This window comes from Belonocnema kinseyi, chromosome 4 (genome assembly GCF_010883055.1).
Source record: "Belonocnema kinseyi isolate 2016_QV_RU_SX_M_011 chromosome 4, B_treatae_v1, whole genome shotgun sequence".
Lineage (NCBI taxonomy): Eukaryota > Metazoa > Arthropoda > Insecta > Hymenoptera > Cynipidae > Belonocnema > Belonocnema kinseyi.
Window position 1 is genome coordinate 81620485 of NC_046660.1, and position 27622 is coordinate 81648106.

Below are 27622 nucleotides of genomic sequence, written 5' to 3' on the forward strand. Positions count from 1 at the left end.
TGACTTTCCCTGAACTCTATAGAAACTCTGTAGTTTCTTGTTCTACAGAATTTTTTAAAAAGCAATATACAACATGACCGACAAAAGTTTTTTATAACCCGTGGTTTGTACCTTTAGCCTATATTCCAGGAAAGTTAAATTGCTACAATAAAAAAATCGTTTTTTATTTATTATTCTTAGTTTTCCTTTCTTTTAATTTATTCGTTCTCACATGATTATATTAAAAAGGAAAGTATACAACTTCTACATCGGCAACGGATTAATGTACTATTATTTACATTAGATAGGTATTCCCAGAGATGTACGCGCAATAATTCTGACTTCACAATTGAAGTTCGAAATCGCGTGGGGAAGTTCTTTAACACCTTTGTTCTTACTTTTCTTTACGTATAGCTCACGAGTGAAAATGGTTCTCCGCCGAACGCAAAATTAACGAAGCGTCGCTCAATGAACACGTATATTGTATAAAACGGTATTTCATGTCAGTGCAACTTTAATTTTAGTCTTATTTAGATTTAGAGACTTCAAATATGAACTAAAGTTTTATTATGACAATTTTATATTCTAGAATTAAAAAAAAAACACACAATTCAGATATTAAAAATATAACCATGTAATGCATCTAATCAAAAATATATGAACTCAGGTAATTTTTTTCATAATAGCAATTAACGATATTAATCAAAAAAAGTTGTCTTCAGGTCGACTTTTAAAAAGAGAATATTTTTTTTGCGAACGAAAGTATTCAAGATAAATTTCTTTTTTTAAACTGTATAAGAATTTTAGATACTTTATTGTATCGAAATTTATATATTGTTAAAGTTCAGAGGATTTAAATTTAAATCCTATCATATTTGAAATTGTTTTTAACTACTTCAAAAGCACTTCGTATTCTACACATTTATTGAAAATCCACTTAAATTTAGTTAACTCATCTGAATTCAGTAAAATTATAATTAATCCAGAATTCATTAATTCACTTAAAATTACTTTTATTTACTTTGATTAATTTCACTTAAATTTACTTTGGATTCGGCTGGCATTCACCTGTATTCAGTCAAAGTTAATTCGAAAAGAATTCTATATGGAATACTCATGGTGTTCTCACTTTAATTGAGTTTAAATTTTGCTAAATTTACTGGACACTTATCCAGAAGGAAGCAACTCTGGTAATCTGCCGTCAACCATAAACAATCATCTTGTAATACTAGATAATTCACTTGTAATTCGCCGAAAACTAACTAATCCGAAGCAATTCGCTAACGCGCATGTGATCCTAAGTAATCGAAATGTAATCAAAGGTAATTCACTTGTAATCCTAAATAAATCAATAATAAGTCTAACTAATTTACGCGTAATCGCAAGCAATCCACTTCTGATCCGAGCAAATTGCTTGTAATCCGGAGCAAACCATTCGCAATACTAGGTAATCAAATTAATTAGGAGCTATCGTATAATTCGAGTAATCCATTTGCAATTATATTTAATCCACGGGTAATCCTAAAAAATCCATGTGTAACCATATTCAATCCTCTTTTTATACTAGGTAATTGATTAATAATTCCAGATAATCTATTTATAATCCTGTGTATTACACTTGTAAACTCAGCGAATCCACTTTTAATTCGAGTAATCCGATACAATCATAGGATATACACTTGTAATAAGACTAATCCAGTACAGTCATAGAAAATATGCTTATAATTCCGGGTAATACATTCGTAATTAGGATTTATCTACTTGTAATTAGAGGTCATCCAAATTCCGTTCAAGGTAATCCATTTATAGTCCCATGTAATCAACTTTCAATCCTAAACAATCCACTTGTAATCCAGTAAAATGCAGTTAATCTGGGGTGCCTCAAATTTACCCCGGATAATTTAGCTTTGTTGGTCCGCATTTGCAGCAGTTGTTTCCGCCTCGAAATTTAGCTAAATTCACTGAACTTTACTTGAGGGAAATGGTTAATTAAAATTCAGTTTAAAACTATAATTAAATTTAAACTTACTAAAGAATCGAATTCAAATTTCGTTAGATTAAACTACAACTAAACTAAATCCATCGGTTGATTTTATTTCAAATTCATGGTCAAATTAATTTAAGTTTATTTGAATTAATCATAGATGCAGTGAACTAAAATTTACTTCAGTTGAAATCACTTTGAATCTACTACACTTGATTTTCATTCTTGGGAATCCATTTGAAGTTCATTTTAAAATCAATGTTAGTTAAAAATTAATTGAATAAGCATTTAATTCACTTTCAATTTCATTTAATTCATTTTGAATTTGCAGGAATTTAATAAAAGTCAGTTTTTATTTAATAAAATTTTATTTGTATTCACTAGACGTGCAACTCGAATTTACTAACATTCAAATTCCATGAAGTAAAATTGAAATTTACTTGACTGGAATTTATTGTTTTATTTGCAGTTCATTGTAATTAATTGCGAATTTAATTTAATTCACTTCAATTCATTTGAAACTTAGTTCAAACTTATTGTCAATTATAAATTAGAGGAATTACGATTCTTGGATTTTATAATTTACTTTAATTCACTTTTAATCATCTTAATTTACTAAAATTCAGTTTTGGCTGTCTAAAATTACGTTTTAATTTATTTAATTTAAATTCGTTTACAATCCACTTATTACACACTTCCCTATAGTTTTATTTTAATTTAACAGAATGCAATAAAAATTTAGTCGTTAATTCTTTTAATTAAATTTTTTTTCAATTTAATGAAGTCAGCATTTCCTCAACCATAGAATACATTAAACATGTTTTTTAAATCTCGTTAGACTCTCGATTGTGAGTAAATTAAGAGGATATTCCCTGATTTAAAATTCTCAATATTTATGAAACTCTCGACCTAAAATCATTCAGGAATCTCAGCAAGTAGAAAAGGTCGTTATGAGTAAGACACATACCCTTGGACTTGTAACTGTAAAATTCTTCTAGTTACAGAATTTTTACAGAGTTGAAAACAGGAAAAGATTTTCTGAGGCTACTAAAGTCTAACACCGGATTAGAAATATTATCACTAAAAAGAAATATGTTTTTTTTGCAATCGGATCTAATATATATTCAGGAAGAAACTGTGAGTATATGTTCATACCGTTCATACGCGTCCCTGAGTTACTAATAAGAATCATAATGATACTACCTAGAAGCTTTAGTTTTTTATTTGTATCATATGTTATTATATACTACTATATTAGTAAAAATAATTTGAAGTTTTTTTTTGATAGCTCAAAATTTTGACAATCTTTGAGAATTACGTAAATCCTTTGAAATAGTTTCAGGTCTTAGAAATTCTTTTCAATCTCTCGAAATATTTGTAAATGCTATAAAATTCCTTGAAATTACATTTATTTCACAAATTTCTCTAGAGAAGTCTTAAAATAGAGTTTAAAATCTTTGCAAATTGTATAAAATTTGATGAAATCCCTTGAAATTTTTGACATCTTCTGAAATTATTTGGAATCTATCAAAATAGCTTAGTCTTCAAAAAAATTTTAAATCACTTCAATCCTTAGAAATAATTGGAGCACCTATAAAATCCGTTAAATCTTGTGAAAATCTTCGAATACCTTAAAATATTTGGAAATCCTACGACATTTTGTGACATTCTTTACAAAAAAATTGATCGTTTAAAATTCCTTAGAATCTTTTAAAGTAATCTGAAATCTGCAATACATATTTTTTGAAAGTTTGTAAGTTGCTTCATATCGATTGAAATAATTTCAAATTCTAAGTTAAGTAAATAAATCTATCATTGGTTTGTAGATTCTATAGTTCTTGCGACAATATCATACATATTTAACATTATTTATTTCTATATAGAGATTCTTATAATGATTATCCACATTGCCTGCAATAATTTGATCATAATTATCTGACAAAACGTTCTCGAAAAATATGCCACAATTTTCTCACGGATGCATGACCTTCTGATTACCATTTTTAATTTTTTAGGCAACATAGACAAAATAGCGTGACGAAATTTTTTCTGTCATTCATTCGCGTCTCCCTCATTCTTCGAGTGCGTTCTTGCGTGAAAGTCAAGATAATTACATACTAACTATCCGACTGAAATATTCGTGATAAACTTAATGAACTCCTTTTGCTGATCTTTGAATCGTACGACGATTAAGAAATATGTGACTAATTCTCTTGGGTAAATACAGACTAAGTTACAAATTAAAATATCCAGATCTACATAGTTATTCATAATGGCTAAATTAATATTTATTTCAAGATTGGTATGATAACAATTTTTTTAGAAAGTCCATATTTAGTTAACTGGGTATAAATTAATAAAAATAATGTAAAAAATTTAAATTATGAAAATTAAACCCCTGATACTTGAACTATTTTCTATCGTAATACGTTTGGTAAGAGTTTGTAGAACGGGGCTTTCTTTCCATCGACGTTTTCATTCCCGTATTATTGATCGACTGGACTTGACTCCGAGGCAGATAAAACTTTTTTTCTGGACCGGGGCAAAAAATATCTCTCATTCTAAACAAACATTATGGCTTTTGGACATAATCGTGGGTGGTAACGCCTTTAATATAATTTACTAAGTAAATTCCGCTGAAAAAACTCTTTTTACTCCCACGATTCATTCTTATCTCAAATTCATATTTTTTACCTAAGGAACTACAAACTAAAAGCGAGAAATGAATAAAAATACTTCGTTTAAATTTCAAAAAATATTTAAATTCCCTTAAATTTAGTTAATAATCTGGATGACCACTCAAACTTATAAAAAAATCCAGGCTATTTCCCGGTCAAGTCAAAACATTTGACTTTTAAACCTCAAACAAAATTCAAACAAAAAAAGGTTACTTTCAACTGCGAATGATGAATTTTAAACCAAACAGATGCATTTACAACCAAATAGTTGAACTTTCCAGCAAAAAAAACGAATTATCGACAATAAACTTAAACTTATAAAGGAATAGTTAAATTTTCAACCTATGAAGATGAATCTTCAACTAAAGGATTGAACTTTCAAACAACAAATATTTAACTTCAACCAAAACTTATTGCATTTTAAACGAAATGGTTAATTTCTCAGGCTAAGAACAGGATTCTTTTGTAGGATACAGTTGAGTTTTCAACCAAGAAATAAGAATTTTCAATTAAGAAAAGGATGGATATTTTATCTAATAAGACGAGTTTTCATCAAAACAGTTACACATATGAATTTTTAACAAAATAGTTGAATTTTCAACAAAATAATTAAGTTTTAAACCAAACATTAGATTTTTCAACCGAACGAGATTAATTCTGATCCAAAAATATAATAGTTGAATAGGCAATGAAAAATAATTTACTTTCAACCAAAAAAGACGAATTTTCTACCAAAAGATGAATTTTAAATCCAAAAAGAGTAATTTCCTTTCCACAAAGGCGAATGTTCGACAAAACAGTTGGATTTTCGATAAAAAAAAATAATTTTCATGAAAATAATTAAATTTTGAAACAAATAGTAAATACTTTTTACCAAAAGAGATGAATTTTGAACCAAAAATATAATAGTAGATTTTTAAAATAAAAAGCATGGACTATCAACAAAAGCGTAAGAGGTATTGACTAAATACTTGAATTTTTCACAGAAGAATTAAATTTGTAACCAAATAGTAAAATTATTAACCATAAAATATGAATTTTTTAACAAAAAAATATAAATTATCTACCAAAAGAATATTTTTTATTTCAAAACGACGAATATTCTATCCAAAAAGACCATTTTCAACCAAAAAGTACAGTATTCTACCAAAAAGATTTATTTTTAGCCAAATAATTGAATTTCCAACAAAATAGTCAAATTTTACATCAATTAATAGACGTTGTGACTAAAAGAGATGCATTAAAAACCCAAAATATAAATAGTAGTACATTGTAAAAATAAAAAAAGAACTTTACACCAATCAATAATTGAATTTTTATTAAAAGAATTAAATTTTCCAACAAAGAGTGGAGTTTTTTAACAAAAGAGGTGACTTCAAGAAAAAAGATGATTTTTGTAACCCAGAATCTAAAATATAGTTTCTGGATTTTTAATAACCTCGATTTAATACTTTTCAAGTCACGATCTTTTCATAGAACCTCATTTTACTCATTTCCACAAACCATGATCTCAATTGAGTTCTAGAAACGATGAAATTAAAATCGCTGAAATTGGATCGATAAATCTTTTACCAAGTAGCTTCGCCTAACCATTTGAGTTTGTAAAGTCAAAATAAAATTATAGCGAATCGAGTAAATAGATCGGTAACAGGATTTTTCATCGCCTATAGAAACCTTCGTGGAATTGCGAAAGCGGTTGATTAACTCTGTGAACATTGAATGGATACTACGATTGCCATAATCGACCATAGATCAAAGTGTACGCGAAGTAGTAAAACAAATTAAAAGAAAAACGGGATTATAACTGCTTTCTAAATTTAAATTAGTAAAATATAGCTGCTTATCAGATGAATTTTACCAATAAATTGCTTTAGCTTTTTTTTTTATTTGAAAAGATCCAAAAAACTTTCGAGTCAGTTTTTTGTCTTGGCTAAGAAAACTTTTTCTCGGTCATTATTTTAAACTTGAAAATGTTTGAATCGTAAGTAATCAAAACTATAACATTTAAAATGAAACACGAACAATTTAACATAAAAAATTCCCTCTTCCGAGATAGAAAAAAAAAAATAAAGACGAAATGTCTTCTTTTTCAACTCAATGAAAATGTTGAGAATCAAAAATTTTCCACTTTCAGCTCAGAAAAAAACCATTACCCCATTCATCACAAAGAAATGTTAAAAAACGAAACTTGCTCTCTGTCAATTTAGTTAAAATGTTAAAAATAAAAAATTCTTCAAATTTAGAAAAAATTGAAAGAAAAAAACTACCTATTGCGATTGAGGAAAAAAAATGAAAAAACCAAATATTCTTCATGTGAACTCAATAAAAATTCAGGAATTATAAATTGTAAACATTCCAAATTCAACTAAATATTCCAAAAGACGTTCAAAATTACATTTTAAATATTATAAACTTCATAAATCGAACAATTTAAAACTAAACACTTTTTAAGTTAGAATTGTGAAATTCAACTTTTTCTTATATTGCAATCCTTCAAAGTTAAATTATTTTATTTTAAATCATTTAAAATTAATAATTCACGAATTATCACATTTGTCAAAATTCAACAATTTTAGTTGCAAATAAAAAATTACAATTTGGAGCAATTTAAATAGTGAAAATTAAAATTTAGCAATCGGAAATTTTAATCATTTGTAGTTGTACACAAGAACGCCAGTATACTGACTTTTAATTTAATGGTTCCAAAAATTGCTGGCCCACGCAGTTACACAGCCGTATGTCAGTGTGTGACAGCCGTGTGCCAATGTGTAGCAGCGTCAACAATGGGTCGCCACCAGTTTACAATACTGCCGTACAAACTAAAAAGATACATAAGTGACATTGCCGCTTAGGTCGATTTTTTCATTGCCAAGTTTAAGAAAATAACCCTCAGCGGCAATGTCACTAATGTATCTTTTTAGTTTGTACGGCAGAATAGACTGTTTACGTTTCCTATGACTGATTTAATGGAAAGCCATTACGAGGCAACCCCCGAAACTTCCATTATATTGGCGTTCTTATGTATTAAACATTTTAAACGCTTAAATCCTATGTAAATCATTTAATTTTGAAAACTTTATTTAAAATTTCCATTCTAAATGAACATTCAAAGAATATTTTTTTGAATTATAGTAGGATCTCTCGGATCGGACTTCGATTTTTTAGTTTTTGTATTTGAAGTTTAATATAATTCATAATTTACATATGTAATTTTTATACGGCGATATCTTTTTTCACAAAAATGATAATAATTACCATATATCTAAAAATTTTAAACTGATAAAAATGAATAATTCGAGGTCCGATCCGAAAGGTCCTAATGTATTCAATTAGAAATTGTTTAATTTGAAACATTTTCAAATAATTTGGGTTTTTTTAAATCAAAAATAATTGTTTAAATCATAAATTAAAATTTACAGTAATTTTACTATTAGGGCTTTCGATTTTGATATTTTAAAACGTTTAATTTGAAAATCGTTAAATTCTTCACTGACTTATAACTTTTAATTTGTAATTGCTCAAGCCCTTCAAACTGTACTTAAAAATTTCTCAACTTCAAGATGAATCATTAGAAATTAATCTGAAAAATAAAATTTTTTAAGAGCATTATTCGAAGTGATTAGAAAGCTTTTTCTACTAGCAATTTGTTCAATTCCTGGTAAAAAAGTAAATTCGTTATCATTTCCCGCTTTCCCGGCTTACAAATCATTGCGGAAGGAGAGTTTATTCGAAAACGGTATGATTCCATTCGTTATTGCGTACTACCGGATATTACAAGTTAAAATTTATTAGGATTCTAAGAACAATGAACGTTTCACAATATTGACGTATTCTTCGATTGCGGGACTATTATGTGATGAGAGCTCTTCTAGTTCGAAAATGTAAATCTTTGAATATTAAAATTATAAATTTTCATTATTCATCTTTAAGAAATCATAAGCATGAAAAAACAGTTGCAGAAGAAAATAAAAAATAAATATATACCAAATTTTAAACATATGTATGAAAATTATTGATTCAAAGTTAATATTATATATGAAAACATTCCCTACGAATTAAAACTACACCACTTTTAAAAATTTATTATTTAAGGAGGATAATATTTACTAGAAAAGTATTTATCATTAGATATTGTTTATACAAAAAATAACCACACGTTTCAACTTATTTGCTATCTCAAAAATAGGGCGTGGGGAATCTTTTATCTAAAAAAAATGAACCATCGTTAATTAAAATGACATTTTTAAAAATTGTAAAGCTTTGATTCAGAAAAAGTAATTCAAACCAATAAAATTGGTCAAGTAATCAAATTAATTTAATAAACTATTTTAATTTTAATTTTTGTCATAAATGAAAGTCTTCTCTCTTGTGAAAAAATTAATATTTTTTCCAAGATCTATTTTTTCAACCTGATGATTTTAAAAACTTCATTCGTCGAGTAAAATGAGTCTATTATGTATTTACATTTTTTGAATTGAAAATGTATAATAAAATCTAGATATACCGTCATGTTTAAATTACTTAATCTTTAACTTTATTTCGAAAATTTACAAAAAAGGCCCATTGATTATAGCAGTAAATTTCATAAGAGAAACCTTATTTGCATATCGTAATTTTCATTCATTTTTAATTTACAAAAGTTCATTTTATTCCTTGAAAGCCTTTTTATAATATTACTCATGCCGCTTTCATTAAATATTATTAAGCAAATTCTTTTATCCAAAAATGACCCAAAATTATTATTTCGAAATTGTCTGCCTTTCGCTGACTATTCCTTTACAAATTTTTTATTTTCCCTAAAAGTTATGAACTTTTCTCAGAAAAATACATTTTCATCCAAAGAGAAAACAAATATCCAACCGCTCTCGCTCTTCGCGCTCGACTGTGCATTTATCTGGCGCTTCGCGCTAGATTATGTATTTACCGCGCGCTACGCGCTCGGTCTTTATATTTTTCGTACACTCTTGTGTAAAACTTTCAAAACTAAGGCTTAAAACATCCACCACTGTAATTGGGTGATTGTGAATTCTCTTTTATTAAAAGAGCTTAGCTCGAGAGTTTGAGCGCACCTACGGTGCGCGACTGATAGCTCTCGCACTCCGCGCTCGGTATTTGCATTTCTACCACATTCATGCACAGACCTTTTAAAATAAAAGGTCAACGGATCGACAACTCTAATTTTTTGATTGTGAACTCTCCTTTGTTAAAGCTTTTTCGACATTAACGAACACATTCTCATCACGTATCGCGTGCTTCGCACTCGATTTTGTCCCCACTATCAACTTTTCAACATTATACTCAACAATTTTATATCAAATGTAATACATTTTTTATGTAAGTCTGCCTGGGATTGCTTATTCAGATATTGCAAAATAAAGCAAAAATTGTATTAATAATGAATATTTAAATATTTGTTTCTTATTGTGCTTCAAATTATATTGTAAGGTGCGCTGAAACATGTATCATTTAAATAAATTTATATAATTACAATTCATAATATGCATGAAATTTGAAAGATACTAAATCTTATTTCCTTGTTTTAATATTTTTTTTATTTTTAACCTTGTTTTTTACGATTAAAGAAAAACTACTGTGCATCTGGATAGGGTCTAATACAGGAACCTATATAGGACCCAATATATTACGATATATACTAAAAACTGCGTATCCTATAAAAAATTATTAAAATTTTGCAGTTCTTTTTTGGACAAAAAAGTTTTGTCTCATTTCTTTCGTAGCTTATGCCGTTAGTCCAACATTTTTTATTTATTTATAATGTTGTTTTTCACGATTAAAAGCAAAAACTACGCGTCCTATCGAAAAGTGAATCAGAACAAATTTGTAGATCTTTTCAGGGTGCGTAATTTTAGCTCATTCATTCTTTTCGTATCTTGCATAGTTTGACCGAAAAATTGAATTTTTTTATTTTTCCTTTTTTTGTACGATCAAATTTTGAATTTTCAACTTTTCAATCAAATTAAAAAAATTATTATATTTGCTTGAGTTTCTGAGTACTATGAATAACCGTACACAGAATTTTTAAATCTTGACAAAATGTGGTTTCAGAAATTTTGAAAATGCGCTCACTTTTTGAATGTTCATTCAAAATAGTTGGTTTACGTACTCATTCTTTCTTTTTAGGCATTAAAAAAGTGTGCCGAAGCAGAATCCAATCTGATCAATTTTTCGAAAGTTATCGTGCCTACAGACTACAGACAGACACGGATATCTTCGTAAAAATAGTTTTTTCTGGCTCAGAGGGTCTCAAAACGTGGAGATTTGATGAAAACGGACAAAGTGAAATTTTACATAAAGCACTACGATGAGAATGTGAAAAATTTTCCAACTAAAAAAATCAACAACCTAAATGTTTAAAAAAAATTGAAATAAAAAGATGAATCATAAAAAAAAATGAATTTTCAACAATGCAGTTCCACTTTCAACTAAGAACTAAGTAGTAGAATTTCCATCCAAAAACATGAATTTTCAACAGTACAAATCAACCAAAAAGGACAATTTTTTATCAAAATAGTTGAATCCTCAATTCAGACAGATTAATTTTCAACAAAACAGTTGTGATATTTAACCCAAAAAACATGAAATTTCTATTAAAATAGATAAATTTCCAAAAAATTACTATTTAATAAGATTGTTGGATTTTCAACAAAATAATAAAATCAGCTTCAACTTCAGTTTATAAAAAATTTCCTGGCTCTGTTGCCCGGGTTTCACTGACATTCCCTTACCAGCTTCCTATTCCCTGACTTCCCCTCACTTTCTGAAATTATGTGACCTGTAGCAACCTTGAAAAAGTATTAAAGTCCGAAAATGTTTAAAATTTAAAAAACAGGCACAAACTTGAAACCTCTTAAATTTGAAAAGAGTTAAATTTAAAGTCAAAGTTTTGAACGTTTCAACAAAGCAAATAACTTCGATGACTCAAATTGGTCTGAAAATATGGTTAGAAATACAAATAAAAAGAGTGTAATAAGTATAATAAGTTTGTTTATACTGTAATGTTTTGTTAGTAAATTCAAAATACGTTTTGAAACCTAAAACAGTTTTACACTTAATAAATTAATGCATCTAGAAATGCCACTTCTTTCATTTTTTAATTCATAATTTAAAAGGAAGTGAAACTGAAAAGAGCTACCAGCTAAAGATCTTGCTTATCTAATTAATTTAAATTAAACTCGCTTTTTTCTAACACAATATTTTTAATTTCACGATTTAAAGTATATTCAAAATAGAGAGAACTTCCATGTGTGGTTTTGATTATTCTATTCAATTCCAGATAACTCATGTTTTCTCTGACAATCAGCTGGTAATCAAGTAAATTAATATATTTCATTTACATGCCGTACATGCGCGTGCTCATGACTCGGATATCGTTACGCGATTTTATTGATTCTCTTCTGTTGAATAAAACTAAAGAAAGACATACGGGTGGGAGTTTACTTTCGGAAAACGAGACAGTCTCTGAGCTTTCGAATGAATCTACATACTTTCTACCTGGGAATTCCTCGAAGAAAAAAAAATCGCCCTGTGGGACAATTTAATCTCTAACCGAACGATCTAACTTGACACAAATCATTTTTTTTCTCTTATCGTTTAACTTCGTACTTAATCGACCGTGGGATAAGTAGCACATAACATTCTGGATGTATACAATAGTTTATTCTCACGGAAATATATTTCAAGGAAAATTATGAAGTATCTCCTCATCTTTTACACCTTAAATATTGCCTTTATTTACTTATCTCAACTTTCTAGTTATCCTGTAATAATTTTCTCATGTTTGTAATTTACTCTCGAAGTGTGTTTGCCTTAAACAAATTTCACAGTTCGGATTTTTAGTTCCTTAATTAAATAAATAAATAACATTGTGGCAGCAAAACTTCGTTTTCAAAATAATCTGACTTTTCCCTGCTAAATTCTTCATTTTTGCTCCCCATTCATATTGTAATAGTTTTAATATAGAATATTTTATTAATAGAATACAAAAATTTTAAATATAAATTTACAAATGTCTTATTTCTTATTTTTAGGGCTGCTACACTCAGAAAACTATATCGCACAAATTACAATATATATCGTAATTCCTGCACTATATATCGTAATTATCGAAATATAATAGCGCAAAATCGTGATATCGTACATTGCAAGTCTTTACATTATATACCGCATAATTGTGCAATCTATAACGTAAGAAATGGGGATTCCCATCCGTCAGTTACATTTTGCGCTTGTGCTAAATTGTATTAAGTAAGTTCTAATTCGTCTGCAATAATGTGATTTATTTCGGAGGAAATATATCAGTAAGTACATATTTTTTTGTGTTTTATGTCGTTGATTCTACATGTTTTACTGAAATTTGCTCACTTCAGCGCGACGCAGTCGACGAGTTCAGAATTATTTTCCTAACCTCAGTGAAACTTTCGCCGAAATATGTATAATCATTAACAGTTGCAGGTCTTGCCTGCAGCAAATTTTTAATTATCTCTGTGATTGTTTTAAATCTAGAGTCCCAATTTATAGCTCGAACTGACTCATACTCTGCATTTTTCCCATTGCTGCTAAGGACGCCGTAGCAGACGACAGCATCAAAATTCAACTTCATTTTTGTCTGCGCTTTCTTGCAATATAGAGGTTTTGCGATATCATTGTGCGATATCTTTTTCTCCGTGTATAGTAAAATTAACTTGGAAAAAATTACCACAAGTAACTGATGTGCAACTGTGTATTCATGATTTTGAATATGAAATAGTTCAAAAGAATTTGATAGCATTTATAAAGATTAGAGGTGACAAATAAAATTCGAGAGGATTGAAAACAATTCAAACATATATAACAATTAATTGAACTCAGTTTAAAATAAGTTTAGAAAAATTTAAAGGAATTTAAAAGAATTTGATATTACATTAAACAGAAATTAAATAATTTTGTTAATCTATTGAATTGAGTGGAATTGAGTAAATTTAGAAAAATTCAAATAAAGAAAAAAAACTAAAGAGGTTTTCAAAGATTTCAGGATAAATTATTCAGAATTCAGGGTGAATCCAAAACGACTTTATACGAATTGCAAACAATATTTGAAAATCTCTTCAAATTTTTGAAACCCTATGAAATGAATTACTTTTAGTGAATAAATTCTTTGAAATCCATGAAAATAATATAAAATCCCGCGAAATTCTATGCAATCTGTTATTTCCTGAAAACCTGGGAAATTTATTAAAACATCTTCTCAGCTTTTAAAATTCCTTTAATTCATTAAAATCTCTGGAAATCGTATGAAATTCCTTGGAATCTTTTTAAATAGTTCACAACCTTTTTTTACCTGTAAAACCATTCCATACCTACCGAAATTCTAGGATATTATTTTCAATCGCTTAACAAACTTGTTTAAACCCCTTAAAATCATTAAAATCCTTGAAAATTTTTCTTCATCCCTTGAAAATGATTTGGAATCTTTTTTAAAAAACCTTAAAATATTTCGAACCCTTTGAAATCCCTACAAATTATTACCATACAATTTTTCAAATCCTTTGAAATTCCATTAAATTACTGAATTCACTGAAATCTTTTAGAATATCGTAAAATACTTAAAAATCTTTAAAATCTTTGGAAATATTTCTAAAAAATTTGAAACTCCTTTGAATTCTACGAAATCCTGCAATTCTTGTGAATGCTTTTTAAATCCTTTTACATATCATTGAACATCCATTGCATTTTTTTGAATAACCTAAAGTTTACAAATTTAAGAAATTTAAATTAGATTAAAATCCAAATAAAAAATCCTATTTAACGTCCAATAATCAAATTGATGAAAACTCTTGTTAAAAAAAAAGAATCCAACGACGAAATTTGAAGCACAACGAACAAACAAAACAAACAAATAAATGAATAATCCTATTGCAATCTGAAAAATTTTTTAAAAAAATTAAAAAAAAAATTCATTTTTGACCAAAAATAAAAAAGAGGGAAAAAATGAGAAGACAGCCAACCACATCCCCTTGCTTCTTATTTTCTTTCTTTCGTCTTTTTTATTTTTATTATCATCAAATTACAATAAAATAACATTTTTTTTTTAATAAGAGTTTGCATCAACCTAAAGTTTTTTGAAATTCCTTCAAATTATTGAAATCTATTTAAAATTCTGCGGAATCTTTTAAAATAAACGAAAACATTTCAAATCCCTTGAAAGTTTTTAAAGGTCTTGAAAATTCCTTGAAATTTTTAACAATACCTTAAAATCTTTTGGAATCTTTTGAAATCCCTTGGAACTTTTTAAAACTGTTGAAAATTCCTTGGAATTTCAAAAATACTATACTCTCTTAAAAATCTTAAAATTAGTGAAATCTGTTCAAAATTTGAAGAATATTTTTAAATGTCCTAAACTTTTCCAACGATTTCAAGAATATTTAGAAATAAGTACATATAGATCTGAATTCAATATTGGTTAACCCTTGGGTTAATTTATCGAAAGAAAAGTAACTGAAGTCATCTTTCTATTTTTAAAAGTGACGACAGTGACTTTATTTTCAAGAAGTGATTTGATAAAAAAAGTGACTAAAAGTGAACCCTTGGCAGATAATTATTATTAATGACAGTTGATTAAAATGCTTCTTACAGAAATGTCCTGACTTTTGCAAATTTTTTTTAAAACGTTTCCTGAACAAAAAAATGTCCTGGCTTTTCCCTGATTCTCAGATTTCTCCTGACCAGCGGGCGCCATCCTGCATAACTAAATAAATAAATAAAATTATAAGAATTACTCACCACTCGTGATGGAAATGGCTTGCTGTCTTCTCGACCTGGAGGTTTCTCGTTTACAAGATGAAGATTGAGTCCCAGTGAGTTGAAGACCTGGTGCACTGACTGCTCTCTTTGGACCGGAAGCGCCGACGGCACCGCTGTTCCTGGCAAATCCAGGGGGTCGATATCTGGCCGATTTGACGCCGCTGTGTTGAGGCAGAAAATGATAAACGCTGTGGGCTTTGTGCATAGGAGAATTAGAGGCTTGCCCCACGGAAATTGTTGAAGCTGGTAATCGTGGCAAAGAATTTGTGGCTGCTGCGGCAGCCGCTGCCGCAGCTTGCATTCCTCTGGGAAGTGTGGTGGCCCTCGAATCTCCACCATATTCCAATTCGTCTTCCGTATCTTCATCCCCAGCGGACGCTCCTGAAATGAGAAAAAATACCCGACCATGAGATAAAAGAATGAGGGAGTTAAAGGGTAGCAAAAAAATCCCATTTCTTCATTTTCTCCGACTGTTATAAATTTTTCTTTCAGGAATAATGCAAAAAAAAAACGTTTCTAAATTTATTTTACAGGCTGTCAGTGATATCTGACATACCGAATTTCACTAGGGGAATTGGCAGACCTTATAAAGAATTTTTATTACTAAAACTTAGCTTTTAATCGACAAGATTAATTTTTTAACATGAAAAGTAAATTTCTAATAAAATACACCAAGTTTGAACTAAAGATAAATAAGGATAATTAAAAAAAAAATCCGAATATAAGTTATAAGTAAAATTACTTAGAATAAAATCAAAGGAATTTTCAACAAAATAGATAACATTTGCAATCAACGAGATCAATTTTTAACGATTATTATTAAATTTACATTGAAAAAGCGGAACCTTTAACCAAATACATCGATTTTCATCCAAATAATTAAGTATTCAACACAAAAAGATACATTTTGAACCAAAGATTTAATGATTACATTTTAAGTAAAAAGAAAATATTTTTCACCCGAAAAAAAGAAATTTTCCACCAAAGAGGTGAATCTTCGACAAACCAAAATGAATTCTAAACAAAATATGCAGAAATATTTAAATTTTCAACCAAAACAGTTGAATCCATTAAAAAAAGGGATTTCCAACAAACTAGTTGAATCCTCAATCAAAACATTAATTTTCAAACAAAAAAGAGGAATTCTTAACAAAAGTGTTGATTTTTCAATTACTAAAGAAAAAAACGTAGATTTCCAATTAAGAAGATCTCAGTTTATCGAGAATTCCCTGACTGTTTCAGGTTTCCTCACATTCCCTGAATTTCTAAATTTGCCTGCTCTGTAGCAACCCTGAATTATTATCATTTTATAAATAGAGAAACACGCTTCTCTAGAAAAACGCCCCCACTGGAAGATAAATATGGAAAAATAGGGTGGATTCTCTATTGAAAGTGGAAAAATTTTAAGTTTGAAGCATTTAAACATGAGAAGTAAAACGCAAAAAATAAAACCAATTTAAATTTTAACAATAAAAATAATGAAGAAAGCAAATTTTATTTCAAAATAAACTTTGAGTTTCTTTTCAAAGTCCAAAATTTAACTCTAATGAGAGCATTCTGGAGTCATTGAATTTTAAGACTTTAGAAAGTATTTCAAAATAATCCCCTTGAAATAAAAATGTAGAATTAAAAATTTGTAAAATTTAAAGTAGGGCCAATTTTAAAACTAAAGCGTTCAAATTTTTATAATTTTAAATTATTGCCGAATTGTAAAATGTCAGGAGAAATCTTTAGAATTTTAAATTTTGAAAAGTTTAGAATTGTACTCTTCAATGTTAAAATTTTTTTTAATTTATGGCAATAAAAATTACAAATTTAAGATCACTTGAATAAAAAATAGTTTAGTAATGAATGCTCTAACAAATACTTTCAATTTATAATTGCAAAAGAAACCAAGCTGGTGAAACCGAAATTTAAGACACTAGAAAGTAATTCAAAAGAAATTATTTGAAATAAAATTGTAGAATGAAATATTTTTAATGCTTCAAGCAATATCAATTTTAAAAAAAGGTCAAAGGTTGATAAATCTGAATATAAAGTATTGCCAATTTTAAAATATCTAAAGACAATTTACGAACTGTAACTGTTTAAAAATCTAGAAGTGTACTCTTCAAAATTCAACAATTTAAGACCGTTTAAATTTAAAACAGCCTAGCTATGAACCCTGAGTTAAACTGCAACAATTTGAATTTTTTATTGGACACATGTATTGATTATTTTTAAATTCTCTGAATTTAACATTTTAAAATCCTGAAAGCATCATTCTGAAATTTTCAACTGAATATTTAGAATGTTTTTAATTTAAAATCGTGCAAATATTAAAGATTTCACATTTCGAAATTGTACTATTTTTAATGATTTAAAATTGAAATCAAGATATTTTGTGTAATAAAAATTATTCGTATAGAAGAAAAGGAATTTTTCTTGAGTCTTCAAAATTTTCAGGCTTTAAAGAATTTCTGCTCAGCCCTGCATTTTCCAAACGTATAATATTTCCTGACAGTTGTTCCGCCTTTCTAAAGTATATCTGGTGTGATATGTCCCATCAAAGTATAATTTACATAATCTTTAATCTCAAATCTATTCATACCGATATTATTGGATTCAACCACCTAAAGTCTCAACCAGTTATTTTAGAACTAATAATTCCGAAAACGACGATATTTTCTCAAAATAAAAAAATGGCTTAATAATATTGATAGATTGGGTCCTTTGTTTTTCGTTTGCTGATAAGCATAGCAGGAATATAAAGTACATTTTTAACGTTATATATATATATATATATATATATATATTTTTAAGTATATCTTCCATTTTTCTTAATTAATCTCGATTTATAAATTAGCACTGGATAATAATTAATAAATGCTAATTCAAACATGTCACTGAACAACTAATTAATAAACAGGCATGAAATAATTTATAATAATTAGTAAAAAGGTGAAACACTAATTAGCTATTTCATTATATCAGATAAATTCTTGTATTCAGTGATATCTCGGGGGGCGGTACAAACTTTTTACGCTACGTAATTAAATTTGAAACTACGCACAACTCTCTTATTACCTTACTCCATTTTTCCGACAAATCGATAAGGCTTCAAGTTGCTCGTATTTTACCATTATTAGCATACTGGTCATAATTTTTAAAGCGCACTTTATTAGTTGGTCTGAGTTACATTTTGACGTTTCATTAGCGGATAAAAAAGATAAGAGGACACAGGAAAAAATTATCCGATCGTTTATAATGAAAGATTTTAAAATATTTAAAATTTGCACAGTCCTGAGAAAAATGAGATAGGGGAGACCTCCCTACAGTAGATAATGAACCTACAGTAGCTAATTGTTCATTAAAAGCGCAGTTGCACCTAAAACAATTATTAATAATTTTAATTTATTAACACATGTAGAGTCCTAACTACTAATTAAATTTAATTAATCATTGTACTTGCATTACTCGTTTGAATTATTGATTTATCCACTGTAGGATCATTATCTATGGTAGGGTGGTCTCCCCTAATTGCATGAATTCGGGTGTAATATATATTTTTTACAACGTAAAATTCTGAAAGTTGCATAGCATTTACAAAAATTCTGGTTAAATGTGTCATGTCGGAAAGACAACAATTTCAAAAAAATATCTAAGAGCCTATTCAAACAACTCTCAGACATCACAGGTCAAAATACTCTTAAAAAAGGGCAAATAGGATAATAAACCACGAAAATGGAGAAATAATAGGAGAATTCATTATTTTTAATAAAATTAATGTTGATACCATGTTACTTAGACGTAAAGTCGAAATATATTACATTTTCAACAAAATAGTTGAATTTTCAACCAAAAAAATGTCGCTTTTCAACCAATAACATGAATATTTAACCAAAAACAAAAAAGAATTTTCAACTAATAAAAATAAATGCTCAGCGAAAAATGTAATAATTGATACTTCAACTGAAAAAATATTTCAATTTTAAATAAAAAACAGTTGAATTCAACCAAAAAGACGAATTTTCAAGAGAAAATTTGAATCCCCAACCAAAACAAGATTGATTTTCAATCAAACAGTTGCGATTTTTAAACACAAAAGAAAGAAAACAAAGATTTTGCATTCAAGAAAGAAAAAAAACTTTCAATCAAATTGTGAAATTCGCAAGCGAAAAGAATGACTTTCTAACAAAATGGTTTAATTTTCAGCGAAATAATTAATTTGTTAACCAAAAAATATTACTTTTCTATCACAAGAGAAACTTCAAATCCAACAAATAAAAAATTTTCAATAAAATAGGTGAATCCTCAACAAAAACAGATTAAGTTTCAACCAAACAGTTGCACTTTCATCCAAACAAAAGATGACTTTTTAATAAAATTAAGGGTGGACGCTTTAATCAAAGAAAAAAATTCCCGTCCCCGATTCCCAAACAAAAATTTTGTAGGCAAATATGATTCAAATGCTGAATAATTTATACGTATAAAATGGAAGCTATTAACCCTTTTCAAATACACATTTTTTAATTAAATGCAGTGGAACTGCCAAACTAAATTTTTTAACTTTTAGAAATTGGACAATTCAAAGATTCAGATACAGTTCAAATAATATAAAACCACGTTATAAATTTCAATGCTCTAAATTGATGAATCAATTAACGAATTAAATTTTTTTTAATGATATCATTTTAAACAACTTTATTCTATAAACATTAAAAATGGAAGAATTACATTTTTTATAAACTGAAAATAAATCTTGAAAGCTACATTATTTTTGTTACCAAAAATTTCCTTAAAATCTTCCACATCAATTTTTTTTATAATTTTGAAAATGTTTCTAAATCATTGTGAATATTCATTTAAAATTATATTTTTAAACTAATAAATTATTTTTAATTTGCATAGGAAATTTTTTTTATTCTTCCGAAGCCTTTCAAAATACTTAAAGAGCTTCTAAATTTTTTGTTCAAATCTGCCAAAATTCTTTTAATTTTTCAATTAATTTTGAATTTTTATTAAAACTTCTAAATATCTCTTCAACTTATTTGCTTTTTTTATAAGAATAATATGTGTTTAATTGTTATTTATACATCAAAATTCAACAATTTCACTTACAAATTAATTTAGTTTCAACAGAATAATTAAAATTCTAACCTTTAAAGTTTAGTTTTTAATATTTAATTAACATTACTGTTTTAAAATAAACAGCCAGATATTTCTAAATATTGTGAAATTGTAATTTTTCTTAATTAAAAAATTTAAAATTGAATTGTTTAAAAATGGAATATTTTAGACTGAAATAATATTTAAAATTTAATAAAGGCTTTTAATTATAAATTTATTTAATTTTATTTAATTTAACGTTAGACACTGTAAATTCTAAAATTATGAATTGATTCCGAATCGCCTGGTAAAATCAATTATTATTCCTTAATGTATAGTTCAATTTTAAAAATAATTATAATTTATATTCACAATTTGTCAACTGAAAAGGTTTTTTATCAAACATTGTAGATTTCAAACGCTACTAATTTTTTAATTTTTAAGTCTTTAAAACTGCATTTTGGAATTGTTTAAATTAAAATGTACGCTTAAAAATTAAAATTTATTTTTTTTAAAGGGGAAGATTTTTTAAATGAAATTACATTTGTCAATATATTTGTTTTTTCTACAAGTTTGTAAAATTGTTAAATTTTCAACAAGATAATAAAATTTGTAACAAAAAAAATCTCTGCCAGAAATACAATAATGGACTTTTAAATTAAAAATAATTAATTTTCAAGCAAATAATAATAATTGGAATTTCTTATTGAGTTCTACAATTTCAGTTTGCATTTGAACGAAAAGAAAACAAACAAGAAAAAAGAAAAATTTCGTGAAAATAGGGGAAAGAGTGTAGAGTCGGAAATCTGTGACCTTGACACATCACATCCTAAAGTTTCACCGAATCACCAATGTCTCATTTTCGCGCGCAAAAAAAAATAAACTGATATTTTTTTAAGATAAAAAATAGACTTTAATTGCCTAAAATTCAGTTTTTAGTGTTCCTTTAAATTCAAAAGAAAAAAAAAGCTTATAAAATATACAACTGCCCTATTACGTTCAGATTTGAAACTGAGTCAAAAGACACATTTGTGTTTAAACGAAATGGTAATTGGTAATAAATTTAAAAAATATTGTACTAAGGGAACTGGGAAGTATATGAAAAATGATGAATATTCCAATCATACCTGATTCCCCTCTTGTATTGGCATCCGGAACAGACGATCTTCTCCTGTTGCTCCAGATTTTCTCCTCGATAGAACCACCACAAATCCCACCAACTCCTCCCGTGCCACCACCAATAGAGCCACAACTTCTCACTCGATCCAGTTGCTCCCTCGAGAAACTCTTAGGATTAAACAGCAAGTCCCCAGCACTTCGACGTTTGGCAGCCATCGCCAAGGCACTCGCACTAGCACTGGCGCTCACATCTCCCGAACAAGCCAACAAACTCAATTTAGTCCTAGAATCTGCAGCCATCAGAGCAGACTCAAAGCTTCCTCTCCACGAGAACCGCTCATAATCACTCGCCTCCCTTTCTTCACCCTCCTGGCCAGCATTCGGATTCGGATGACCATTTATTAACAACAACGGATCATGGGACTTTGACCTTGGAAGCTGAGAAGAAGGTGTATTCGTCGAATCAGATGTAGACTCGTCATCCTCGGTTGTCGAAGCAGAAGATGGAGTTCTATGATGCTGCGAATACCTTCTCCAAGAAGCATGAGGTTGAACCGTGGATCCACCTTCCGAAACTTCATGCATCAGAGCCACCAATCGACTTCCAATATGATGCATGACTTTTGCAATCAAAGGTGGACTACTGTGAGGAGTTGAACTTGCATCTGAACTAGTGTCTCCCGCCATTTTTGTGAAACTTTGTACCAATTTCTGGTAAACAAATGCCGTATCTCTTCCCAAACAAGGTTGGGTTGTTGGCATCTTGTCATTTCTCTCCTTTTCGAACGGATCTCCCAAATTGGTATCAAACTTGCTGATGATCTGCTGACAACTCTGGGAAATTTGTTCCTGAAGAGCCGAGCGACGTCCCCCGGCAGCTCCCTCCAAATCCGAACTAGTGTAATCTGAACTATCGTAAGAATCCGACCACGTGTCCTCGGAACTTAGATACTCCACAATTTCCCTCACTTGCTCGTCCCTGATTCCAGGGACTGTTTTCATCAGTCTTGTTAACTCGTTCTCAAAGTAAACGAGCTGGGGAGGCTTTGTTCGGTTTTGGGGACAATGTCGGATTTTCGAGGTGTAGCCAGATAATCTCGGACTCGGGGCTGGAGATGCAGCACTCGACGCATTGCTAGGTGTTGGACCCTGTCCGTTTGAATTGGCGACCATAGTTTTGAAAAACTGTCGCATTTTCGACATCATGAGGTTCGTTTCTTCATCACTCGACCAGTTGTTGAAGCTGTCTTTTCTAGAGAGCGAAGCATTCGCCAGAGGTGGCAGAGTCTGATCAAAAAGGTCAACTTTCGCTGCGTTGATTCTCTCCCGAATCCGATGACTTTCATCGACTCTGTTCCGGTCTTTCGAGGTCAATTGATTAACCTCGGGTGTCTGACCATCCGTGCTGGATTTCTGATGCTGCAGAAGATCATCACAACTGCCAACGAAACCAGAATCTCTTGACTGTTGTTTAGACCTCGAGTCTATCGAATTTTGAGCATCTTGGGAGGATAAATTAGAGGATAGAGAGTGAACATTCTCCGGTTGAGGTGTTTTAGCCCTTTCATCGTCCGAGTTCATCGCCTCCATCTCTCCTTCAGGAAACTCAGTGATTAAACCCGGTTCCGGAGTTTTGTTCCTATCCTCGGGAACTCGCGGACTCTGAGTTCCCAAATTTCTCGGCTTTTTCTTCTTCCTTTTGACAGTGTCAAATTGCCCATCGGTACCAAAAGCTGGTTGGCCCTCTTCGGCACCATCTGTTTCAGTAGAAGATCCCTCAGACTGACTCTCCTGTCCATCTTGTCCTAAACTCAGATCTTGCAATGAATTCTGTGAGCTTGGATTTTGGGAGTTTTGCGCCAAAGCGAGAAGATTGTCAAGCGAGGAACTGTGAGATCTTCCAGTTCCTCTTGCTCGCACCAACCTTTTTCTCCTCTGCGCTTCAGGACTAGGTCTTCCTTCTGAATCGCTACCAACCGACCCATCTGAATCTCTTCTGTCCTGATCAAATCCAAGAAACTCCGAGAGGAAATACTTTTCGAGTCTCGAGGAATTGATCGACTCACCGGATTTTTCATGCCCAGAATTCGAGGCTTCATCCTGCCCTAGAGATTCCAAGCCTTCAGAATGGATAGAAGACGTCTCAGATAGACTGTCGACTTCTCTTGAGCCGCAACTCATATTCCCATCTCCTCCAAGTCCAAAGAAGAAATACTTCTCCAACTCCGAAGCCGAAGGAGGCCTCTGCATTCTCTTCCTCTGACCAGTCGCGAAATTCGGCTCAGCTTCACTCTCCTCGCACGATTCTTCCACAATTGTATGCAATGTGAAGTCTATCGCCTGACGATGATATCCCCTCAATTCTTCCTCCCTGTCCCCTAAATTATTCGCCTCATCCTCCGAACTCTCCTCAGTCGCCGTTGTCGCACTCTGCTCATCCTCGTCATGCGAGACTTCCTCCACCCAGGAATCATCATCCGCAAGTCCCTCCTCGAGGATGACAACCCCAGATTGTGAATTCTCGTCACTCGACTGCGAGCTGGATCCCCTTACTCTCGCCACCGGCTCACTAGTTCTAGAAGCCTCACCATTTTTCGAAGACACCTGCGGATTGACTACCGATTTGTTAACACTTTTCACAGATTGCACCTCTTCGCTCTCACTCGCACTTCCAACACTCAAACCACTATCCACTTCTGGCTCGGACTGCGCGCTCACGAAGCGCTTCACCATCAGAGGCTTTCGCGGACCCTGGCCGTTGGCTCTTCGCGGTTCGGACACGGCCTCGAGCGCCAGCTGGAAGTAACCGGCCAAGCCCTGGGCCGTCGCTGGAGCGACTTCATCTGGTTGTAGGAGCGTCGTCGTGTCCGAGGTGATGACGCTCACAGGTTGATAAGTGCCCTGCGTGATCATCACGAGGCTCCGGTATTTGTTGTTCGGGGAATAGTTTTGCTCGTCGCTCGCGGTGTCCCTGGCAGGAGGGAAGCCATTCTCCTTCAGAGTGGGCGGGCGTCGCTCGACTGAGCGAAACCGCTCCCGCTCGATTCCAACAGCACCCCCACCATCAGCATCTCCCACCAGCCGTGCGCCTGCCGGTTTACCTCTCACCGGCTCACTTTCGTCATGCGTAACCGCGACATCTATTCTATCATCCACGTTTTGAAAGATCTCGGAAATCTTGCTTGATATTATGTCATCCATTCTCCGACTTCCATTATCATCTTCAGCATCATTAGCTTCTTCTTTTGCGACCGAAGAGTCTCTGTCTGTAAGTTCCTCTTCGGTTTGAGTGTGTTTTCGAGGTATACTCTTATCGTTGAATCCAAAACGCACTGGTGTAAGTTCGTACTCATGCAATTCATCACTGCTCATCTCGCTTCCGGTCGTGTTGGTCTCGCTAGTTGAACTATCTGTTGCCGAATCCAGGGGCTTCTGGCTTGTATTTATTACTGCGTCCGAAATCTCGACTTCTTTCCTATCAGTAGAGGGCGTTGACGTTTGGAGTTCAATAGTTCGTAGATTTTGAGAAATCTCGAGGGAATCGGGAATTACTAGAGTCTCTGAATCTTCTTCTTTTAGTTCCTCATCTAATGATTCCTCTTCTTCATCGTCATCATCATCCTCATCACTCGAGAGTTCACCAATCATCAAATGATCAATACTCGCTTCTTGATACTTCGTCTCAAAACTCTCCGGATCCAAACTCTTAATAGACTTCAACTCAATTCTACAATCCAGACAATCTTTCGAATCCGCAACGTAAGCTTCCTTCATATAGACGAAACCTTTCCTGATTTTGGGCGAATCTTCCACGAGCCAGTACTTATCTTTATTGAGATCATTTTCAGATTCCTCCATCTCCTTTTCTTCAATCTCCGACTCCTTTTCTGTATCTTCGTTTAATAATCTCACACATCTCAGAACAACAGGCTCCTCTTCGGGAAGAGCTGAGACCCTCTTAAGAGTGACTCCACCCTCAGCTGAATCAGAATCCTCATTATCTTCAATGTCATTATCACTGGTGAGAGAATCATCATTAACAACAAATACTCGAGAGAATCTGTGTGAAGCAGAGTCTTCAAGATCACTACTATCAGCAGAAGATCGACCCGAGGAACTTCCCGAGTCTCCTCTAGAGTGCCGATACATCCTCTCTCTTCCTTTGTTCTTTTCGCTTCTATCTTCCTCACTATCTTCTTCACTCTTACCTTCTTCTTCTTCTTCTTCTTCCCGTTGAGTCGCAGTTTTTGCCTCCTGTTCGCCAGATTCGGGCTCCTTTGGTTCAGACTTTTCGGGATCCTCCTGGCTTTCGTGAATAACGACAGGAGGGAAGGGAAGAGCAGAACTTCCTGGAACCGAATCTGGTTCGACTGTAGTACCGAAAAATCGAGGGGAAATTTGTTCCGGTCGGAAACCAAAGGCGGCAGGGTCGAAGGAGGCTAGTCTTGGATCGAGCCGACTTCCGTGAAGATGTTGGCTGAATCTGGGATGCCAGGCAAACCAGGGTGCTGATGGATCGCCTCTTAATCTTAAGGTTCCTTCCAAAGCGGAATCGCGAGTGATCATCGACGCCGCGGCCAAGTCGCTCGTCCAAAGAGCCGCGGGTATTGGCACTGGATACGGCACCGGAACTGGAATCGGCACCGGGACTGGAAGTACGTTCGCCCCTCGAGATCCTCCGCAGGCCTGAAGGCAATAAAAGCAAACGAGCGAGTTAGATACAGTCTACTTATCACTCCGCGTTTTATATAGGAAACGATTTCGTTAAGTAACGAGGAGCTATTAAGATCAACGTCCCGGTTGCGGACTTACAAAGATCTTTACAATTGTAATATGAAAAATAGTGTGTAGAAGGCATTTTTAAAACTGTTAAATTTTGAAGGCTTGTGATAAAGTTTTTTAAAAATAATTTATTTAAAATTATGTAATGATAAAATAGATTTTAATCAGTTGCAATTGTTTTCAATCGTTTGCGTTTAATTATATTATAAGATTTGTAAGAAAATATTATTACTGAGATATTTATGTGCAGAATTCCTGAAAATAAAACCAAGAATCTAACGACCAAATTTGGACAACCGCCATCAAATGTTCACATTGCAATTTGAAAAAAGATAAAAATTTCCTGAAAAAGAAAAGAATTCTTTTTTTATGAATAAATAAAAAAGAGGAAAGAAAAATGCGAAGGCCACCAACCAACTTCCCTTCAAATTTGAGATATTTATATAGGGTCGTTTTTTAAAATTAGATTTGGTATTTCAAAAATCACAAAAAGCGTTTTTTTTTATGGAATCTATGAAATTGCGATTAGTTGAAGATGAGAATGTTTAACGTTCCAAATTCAAAAAATTTTAAATAAGATACTTATTTGTAATACAATTTGAAATTCACTGCTATTTTCACGGTTTAAAAAAAGAAAAATTGTAAATTGGCAAATCTGCAAAATTTAATATTGACCAATTCCATTTCAAATCAGACAGAAAGCTTATATTATCAGAATAATTTGGTATTTGGATATATCATTATATCGCGAAAGAAAAAAATGTAATTCATAGTTCAATGACAATTTTTTTTTATTTTTTAAAATCATTCAAAGATTGCATGTGAAGTCTCAAAAATTGACACAAAGTTTTTTTTTCAAAACGTAAAAATTCTTTCTCTTTCAATTGACTCAATAAAAAAAGATGTTGAAAAATGACGAAATTGCGACTGTTTTTCTAAATTATTGAATGTGCATTATCTTAAAAATACCACTTTTTAAAATTTATATATTTTCTTCGAAATAGCTGATAATACATACTAAATATCTCGTCAGTTTCGTTCTTGATGAATCACTGCTTTGCATTGAAAACAATTATTTTGAACAATTCCAATTTTTTTCCTGGAAACAACCAAAGCTACCGAAAAATGTTACAATAAAAATGGATACACATCGAAAAGTTCGAGAAGAAATATCTCTTGCTCTTTTGTGATG

The 27622-nt window shown here is 31.1% G+C and overlaps 1 protein-coding gene across 2 annotated transcripts in view; it reads right to left on the minus strand.

Annotated features, from left to right (window-relative positions):
• The window catches only part of LOC117171527, a 173141-nt gene that overhangs the window by 36930 nt on the left and 108589 nt on the right, over positions 1–27622 (minus strand). For both annotated transcript variants that reach the window (XM_033358911.1, XM_033358910.1), the window contains exons 11-12: positions 21657–26334; positions 15421–15822 (exon numbers count right to left, since the gene is read on the minus strand). In XM_033358911.1, the coding sequence (XP_033214802.1) occupies positions 15421–15822; positions 21657–26334 (5080 nt within the window). The remainder of the gene's footprint in view (positions 1–15420; positions 15823–21656; positions 26335–27622) is intronic.